Here is an 8,294-nt window from a genome sequence, read left to right on the forward strand (position 1 = left end):
TCAGAAAATTTGTGAGTGGCTTGCTAAAGAAATGTTTAAAGCTTGTTATCTGGAAATGTTTACATTAAAGCATCTTGCATTCATTGATTTGCGAAATAGATTTTAACATCATTTTTTTTCTTTCAGGAGGCTACTTGACTGTTCCACTGGATGATGAAGAACATTACAACTCTGTCAATGCAGTATAGTCCGTGACTTACGTGGCATCATCCTCGGTATAGTCCGTGACTTATGTGGCATCATCCTCAGTATAGTCTGTGACTTATGTGGCATCATCCTCAGTATAGTCCGTGACTTATGTGGGATCATCCTCGGTATAGTCCGTGACTTATGTGGCATCATCCTCAGTATAGTCCGTGGCTTATGTGGCATCAACCTCAGTATAGTCTGTGACTTATGTGGCATCATCCTCAGTATAGTCCGTGACCTATGTGGCATCATCCTCAGTATAGTCCGTGACTCTGTGACTTATGTGGCATCGTCCTCCTTATGTCCCATCCAACATCATCCTCCCCAAAGAACAGTGGCAGTGATAGCTATCTCAATAAACAGGGCCAAATTCTTTATTGTTTAATTGAAATTTCATCAGCTATATATAAAAAAGATGTATAATGCGGGTATGAATTATTGTAATTTCAATTTATTGACACTGTCTGCATTTATGTCTTTTTGGTTTTTGTTCATTATTTAGACCCATAAATAATCAACATCAAAGAAATAATGGTTATAACCAGAGCATGAAATTAAGTCAATATACTACAGTACAAGAATACTCCTGTTCAAAATAGGTAAAATACCCATTTTTTTGCTATTTTTTGATTATTTATATTAATTATTAATAACACTTACACAACCATTGAATACTTGCTAGTGTTCCCTAGCTCAGACTTAATCTGGTTGTTTTTCTGGTATAATCATACTGATAATGTTCAATCAAGGGTCAAAGGAAAAACATGTCCAATCAGGGGTCAAGGTCAGAAAAATCCAATCAAATGTAAAGGTCAGAAAATGTTCAATCACAGATGTTAAAAATGTCCACAATCAAAGGACAAAATCAGAAAATGTTCAATCAGGGGCCAAGGTCAAAAGGTTCCATAAGGATCAACATAAGAAAAAATCCATTACAGATCAAGGTCATAATGTTCAATCAGGGGTCAAGGTCAGATAATAGTTTATTAGCATGTAATTGTTTGAATGCCTTCGGAAGGCTCAGTGCAATAATGAATGTGGTACAAAAAAAAAGTTTATGAGGTCATGATCATGATCTTTGATTGAATGTCTTCAGATCTTAACTGTGGGATAATGTGCTGTTTATTGTGTATGGAATATGGTGCTATATATGAAAAATAAAGTCCTTACAAGTGTGAGAATGATTTAATGTGATTACTGAATTACCTTGGTATCGGTGTAAATGTGTGTACAATTTCTGAATGACCTTGGTATCGGAGTAAATGTGTACGATTACTGAATGACCTTGGTATCGGAGTAAATGTGTACGATTACTGAATGACCTTGGTATCGGTGTAAATGTGTAAGATTACTGAATGACCTTGGTATCAGAGTAAATGTGTACTATTACTGAATGACCTTGGTATCGGTGTAATTGTGTACGATTACTGAATGACCTTGGTATCGGTGTAAATGTGTAAGATTACTGAATGACCTTGGTATCGGAGTAAATGTGTGTACGATTACTGAATGACTCTGAAGGTAATGTGTCTGTTTACCAAGAGTGTTTCTCTCGTTTTGTTTCCACTGGCCAGTGAATATTGTTATATGTGGACACTCTGGTGTCCGTATAGTTTGATCATCCAATTACAGAAGAGATTATATAAATCCTGTTTCTGTAACAAGTTTTCTGATTGGGTAGCTCAAATGAAGGGTATTGAATGTTTTATACAGTAATGTGTAGGCAAAGATTCAGTTATAAGTTCTCTAGCTACATGTGTCAACCATTTGCATTCTATTTTGTAAAATTATTTATTTAATCAATAATTAAAATTAATTTCTTTTCAAACATATTAGATTCTACTACAAGCATAACCAGAAACATCCTTTATACTTCATTTAATATCCTCATCAGTGCTTTCTTTTGCAACTATTTTATTTCTAAAATATGTAAGGTTCTGCATTTATTATCTCCCCTTTTTACATACATATTTGTCAAGTTGGTCATTGTTTTCCTGGAGCAGTGTACATCTCTGTGCAGGCTGTAGGACGTTCCTTGATGATTCATACGTAAGTTAATGGAAAACGTACATTTTTGTGACCAATCGGTGCCGACAGTGCTGCCATGGTGAAGTGACAATCATAATCGTGTTTATGTTCATTATAAAACTACCTCATGTTAGGAAAGAGCCAGACAATACAATGTTTAAGTCAGAAATGATAACATTTACTGTGTTATAACTTGCATTGTATAGTGTGGGGGTGTCAAGAGGGTTCCTAGAAACCAATTAGTCCTGATTAATGACTTAACCTGTATTACAATTCAATAAGCTGGGAATTCAATTTTTCTGAGTTAAAAGGATAAAGATAATTTCTCTAATGATTTAGATTTACAAGTAACCTACTAAGTGGGACATCTTTTCTCTGATATAGTGTAATTTAGATTTGAAAGTAACAAAACAAATGTTCTCTTTAATAACTATTAGAAATTTTAAAGTTATAAAGATTAAGGAATTCCAATCCTCTTCAATGATAAGCTGATTTTATAACCGAACTTATGTCCTAATAAATTACAATTTAAATTGACAAGTTACAAATTAAGCTCCGCCTCCCTTACAAAATCACTTACTCTTTACTTAGAGATTTTATCTCCTCGGAAATTTATCAAGATACTTGCTGAAGTTTAATCTTTACACTGGTGACAAACCAAATATCAGAAAATCTTTTGATCAATTAACTCACCAGCTTTATATGAAATCCAGTATCAATATTATACAATAATTTAGTACTTGGTGACATTTGTAATATTACATTGTCATATTGCTCAAATATTTCCAACTAATTCCACATCTCTACATGTATGTGACATGTCCGGTGTGATAGCCTTATATATACGAGGTAGAACAGTGTTTATAAAAGTGTTTACTGTAGAAATGTTTAGAACCATTATGGTATTCTTATTTTCTATGACATAGACGGGCATTATGTATTCTTAGGTACTTTCTGTAATATCAAATCTCCCTAAGTAAACATTGAAGTTAAATCAATGATGTTTTCCTATATAATATATGCGTAACAATCGTTTTACCCAGACCTATTCCAATATTTTATCTTTCAGCAAGCTGACATAATATAGAGATGGATTTTTATTGTTCTGTATTTTATATTAACTTAATGGTGTATTGGGGTGTTGGACCAGTTGAAATGCACAGCATTGTGCTTTGTGCTCTATCCACCATACTAAGCAAATCCTGAGTTGGCTAGTTGTAGTTATTTGCATTTGACAAACTTACCTCATCACCTGAAGATATGCAGTTATCTACCCTTGATAATTTCAAAAACATATACTGTGCATAGACTCTGATGTGCTACACATGTAGTTATCTGCCCCTGATTCACTAAATGCTTGCAATAAGTTCATTTGCCTCTGACATGTCATTAGTTTTGAAATATATTCCAGATACATCAACCTTGCAGTTATATGCCCTCAATGTCACTAAACATTCCTGGACATTTCATTAGTTTTGAAATACATCCCTGATATACTAGGCTTGCAGTAATTATTTAATCTGCTCCTGATTCACAAGACAAGCAGTTATCTGCTCCTGATTCACTAGACAAGCAGTTATCTGCTCCTGATTCACTAAACAAGTAGTTATCTGCCCCTGATTCACTAAACAAGTAGTTATCTGCCCTGATTCACTAAACAAGTAGTTATCTGCTCCTGATTCACTAGACAAGCAGTTATATGCCCTTGATCCACTAGACATTCAGTTTTCTGCCCTTGATCTTCTAGATATTCAGTTAACTGCCCTTTATCTACTAGACATTCAGTTATCTGCCCTTGATCTACTAGATATTCAGTTATCTGCCCTTGATCCACTAGACATTCAGTTATCTGCTTCTGACACACAAACAAACAATTATCTATTGCTATTAACTGCCCCTGCCACATCAGAGATAGGTCAGTGTCCTCCCTTGGCTCCAGTGTCAGATGAATGTAGGTTCTGTGTACATTGTTATTAACTGTTCTAACTGTTGTCAGATGAGGAAGGATGGGGAGTGAGATATAACGTGTGGACACCAATGTGTTCAATTTATTTACTGAGTGGAGGGAGACTTTGTGTAAGGACACCAACAGTTCAGTGTATTGATTTGGACAAGTGTTTATTCCATGTGAACATTTTTCATGGAAAGTTATGCTAGCTGAAGACCAAAAAAAGTCTCAGATTTACCGATAGTTGCACTCTTTGATCAAAGGGTGAGACAGTCTCCTTGTTGTTAGAACTCTTGGATCCAAGGGCCCGACAGTATGAACATAAATGTTACTTTTGGATCCCAAAGGTATATTACAGGTGAGTGAGGATGTGGTCCATTCTCCAGGCACATACAGTTAGACTGTAATGGTGCTACGCTGGAGAATAGACATTATACATAAGTCCAGTTAGACTGTAATGGTGCTACGCTGGAGAATAGACATTATACATAAGTCCAGTTAGACTGTAATGGTGCTACGCTGGAGAATAGACATTATACATTGTATAAGTTATGTTAGTTCATTGTTATTATTTTAACAGCACAAGGAATTACCATGTGTTGGCAACATAAGTCGTTATTATTAAACTGAGAAGTATTTCATTATTCTTATTATGCGACTTCTGCGTCACAAAATGCAATATTAACTTATCCTCCATTCCATGGTGACACTGTGGAAAAAACTGAAATAAAGTCAGAAATCTATATTTCTTGTTGTGTTCTATTTCCTGCATCAGGCCTGCTCTCTCATGCCTCAGTGATTTTGGGCCACTTCAATAAATATGACCCACAGAGACAGTAATCCTGGGACATAACTTACAATGACAGTAATCCTGGGACATCACTTACAATGACTAATCCTGAGACATCACTTACAATTACAGTAATCCTGGGACATCACTTACAATGACAGTAATCCTGGGACATACCTTACAATGACAGTAATCCTGGGACATCACTTACATTGACAGTAATCCTGGGACATCACTTACAATGACAATAATCCTGGGACATAACTTACAATGACAGTAGTCCTGGGACATAACTTACAATGACAGTAATCATGGGACATAACTTACAATGACAGTAATCCCGGGACATCACTTACAATGACTAATCCTGAGACATCACTTACAATGACAGTAATCCTGGGACATAACTTACAATGACAGTAATCCTGGGACATCACTTACAATGACACTAATCCTGGGACATAACTTACAATGACAGTAATCCTGGGACATAACTTACAATGACAGTAATCCTGGGATTTAAGGACTATTTTTATGCCCCCGCCATAAACTGGGGAGAGGGGATCGTGTGCAGGTATCCCTGCTATCGCGATTCAATGTTAGCACTCTAGCAACTTCATTCTTTGACAGATTTTGATAAAACATTATACAAAGGTCGAGTATGAGAATACTTCTGACATGACTGTGTTTTAGGGTGTCAAGGTCAAGGCCAAGGTCACTGTTGCTGTAGAAAATCATCAACTGATTCATTGTCCTCACTCTAACTACTTTATTTCCTAACAGATTTTCATAAAAAGTTATACATATTTTAAGTATTTCAAATACCTTAGATGGTTTCAGGATTCAAAGGACAAGGCCAAGATCACCATTTCCATTGATAGAAAATAATCAACCAATTCAGTGTCATCAGTCTAACAACTTTATTTCCTGATGGATTTTTATCAAAATTTATACAAAAGTCCGGCATGATAATACCTCTGACATCTTTGTGTTTCAGGGTTTGAAGGTTGCTATATATAGAAAGTCATACAAAGATTCGGTGTCACCATTCAAGCTAAATGTTGCTATTCAAATGTTTCTCTATATTTCTCCATTTATAAACTTGTAGTATGGTAATAACTTGAATGTGAACATATGTCAATTGCTGGGCATGGATTAAAGAAAACAAGCTTGCTACCAATATTAGGGTTTAATATGGAAACGTTTGAGGTCCCAACACTTTTAACTATATCTACATGCATACAGATCTAAAAAACCCACCTTAGGACCAGAGAGACGGAGCCCGGAATATGGAAAGATTTAAAATACTACTGTAAATATTTTGCCATGATTGTTTGAATATTTAGGTGATTTACACAGGCCGTTATACTGTTGATGTGGGACTCCTTTATTATATCATCATTCACATGGTATCTCTGAAACAATTGAATGGTGATGTGTCTATGTAGTGCTTTTAGTTAAAGTTAAAGTGTAACAGAACTATGGATCTGCTTCCAGATAAAAATTATGTAAAAGATGACACGGTTATCAATTTATTACAACAATATAAACAATAGGTGGTATGGCATTCGTTGTGTTAATCTATGCAAAGCAGTTGTTACTTCATGGTCTAAGGGAGGTAAATCTTACATAGAAAATACTGTTAATTCATGGTCTAAGGGAGTTAACCAATACATCAGCAAGCTGACCAAAGTATATTATTACTTTGTTAATAACTACTACACAGACAGTGTTAACCCCATTACATCAGGAGGCTGACCAAGGTATATTATTACTTTGTTAATAATGACTACACAGACAGTGTTAACCCCAATACATCACAAGGCTGACCAAAGTATATTATTACTTTGTTAATAACTACTACACAAACAGTGTTAACCCCATTACATCAGGAGGCTGACCAAGGTATATTATTACTTTATCAGGAGGCTGACCAAAGTGTATTATTACTTTGTTAATAACGACTACACAGACAGTTATACCCCCAATACATCAGGAGGCCAACCAAAGTATATTATTACTTTGTTAATAATGACTACACAGACAGTGTTAACCCCAATACATCACAAGGCTGACCAAAGTATATTATTACTTTGTTAATAACTACTACTCAGACAGTGTTAACCCCATTACATCAGGAGGCTGACCAAGGTATATTATTACTTCGTTAATAACTACTACACAGACAGTTATACCCCCAATACATCAGGCGGCTGACCAAAGTGTATTATTACTTTGTTAATAACTACTACACAGACAGCTATACCCAAAATACATCAGGAGGCTGACCAAAGTGTATTATTACTTTGTTAGTAATGACTACACAGACAGTTATACCCCCAATACATCAGAAGGCTGACCAAAGTATATTATTACTTTGTTAATAACTACTACTCAGACAGTGTTAACCCCATTACATCAGGAGGCTGACCAAGGTATATTATTACTTCGTTAATAACTACTACACAGACAGTTATACCCCCAATACATCAGGCGGCTGACCAAAGTGTATTATTACTTTGTTAATAACGACTACACAGACAGTTATACCCCCAATACATCAGAAGGCTGACCAAAGTATATTATTACTTTGTTAATAACTACTACATAGACAGTGTTAACCCCATTACATCAGGAGGCTGACCAAGGTATACTATTACTTTGTTAATAACTACTACACAGACAGCTATACCCCCAATACATCAGGAGGCTGACCAAGGCATATTATTACTTCGTTAATAACTACTACACAGACAGTTATACCCCCAATACATCAGAAGGCTGACCAAAGTATATTATTACTTTGTTAATAACTACTACATAGACAGTGTTAACCCCATTACATCAGGAGGCTGACCAAGGTATATTATTACTTCGTTAATAACTACTACACAGACAGTTATACCCCCAATACATCAGGCGGCTGACCAAAGTGTATTATTACTTTGTTAATAACGACTACACAGACAGTTATACCCCCAATACATCAGGCGGCTGACCAAAGTGTATTATTACTTTGTTAATAATGACTACACAGACAGTTATACACCCAATACATCAGGAGGCTGACCAAAGTGTAATATTACTTTGTTAATAACTACTACACAGACAGCTATACCCCCAATACATCAGGAGGCTGACCAAGGTGTATTATTACTTTGTTAATAATGACTACACAGACAGTGTTAACCCCAATACATCAGAAGGCTGACCAAAGTATATTATTACTTTGTTAATAATGACTACACAGACGGTTATACCCCCAATACATCAGGAGGCTGACCAAGGTGTATTATTACTTTGTTAATAACTACTACACAGACAGTTATACCCCCAATA

General features: G+C 35.6%; 1 protein-coding gene across 1 annotated transcript in view; it reads left to right on the forward strand.

Annotated features, from left to right (window-relative positions):
- Positions 1–4,908, forward strand: part of LOC110446054 (E3 ubiquitin-protein ligase ZNRF3-like) — an 89,479-nt gene extending 84,571 nt beyond the window's left edge. Inside the window, exon 10 of the mRNA XM_021491011.1 lies at positions 127–4,908. Within this exon, the coding sequence (XP_021346686.1) occupies positions 127–188 (62 nt within the window). The 3' untranslated portion in view covers positions 189–4,908. The remainder of the gene's footprint in view (positions 1–126) is intronic.
- Positions 4,909–8,294: the final 3,386 nt, after the last annotated feature.

Source organism: Mizuhopecten yessoensis, unplaced genomic scaffold (assembly GCF_002113885.1).
Source record: "Mizuhopecten yessoensis strain PY_sf001 unplaced genomic scaffold, ASM211388v2 scaffold2461, whole genome shotgun sequence".
Classification (NCBI taxonomy): Eukaryota; Metazoa; Mollusca; class Bivalvia; order Pectinida; family Pectinidae; genus Mizuhopecten; species Mizuhopecten yessoensis.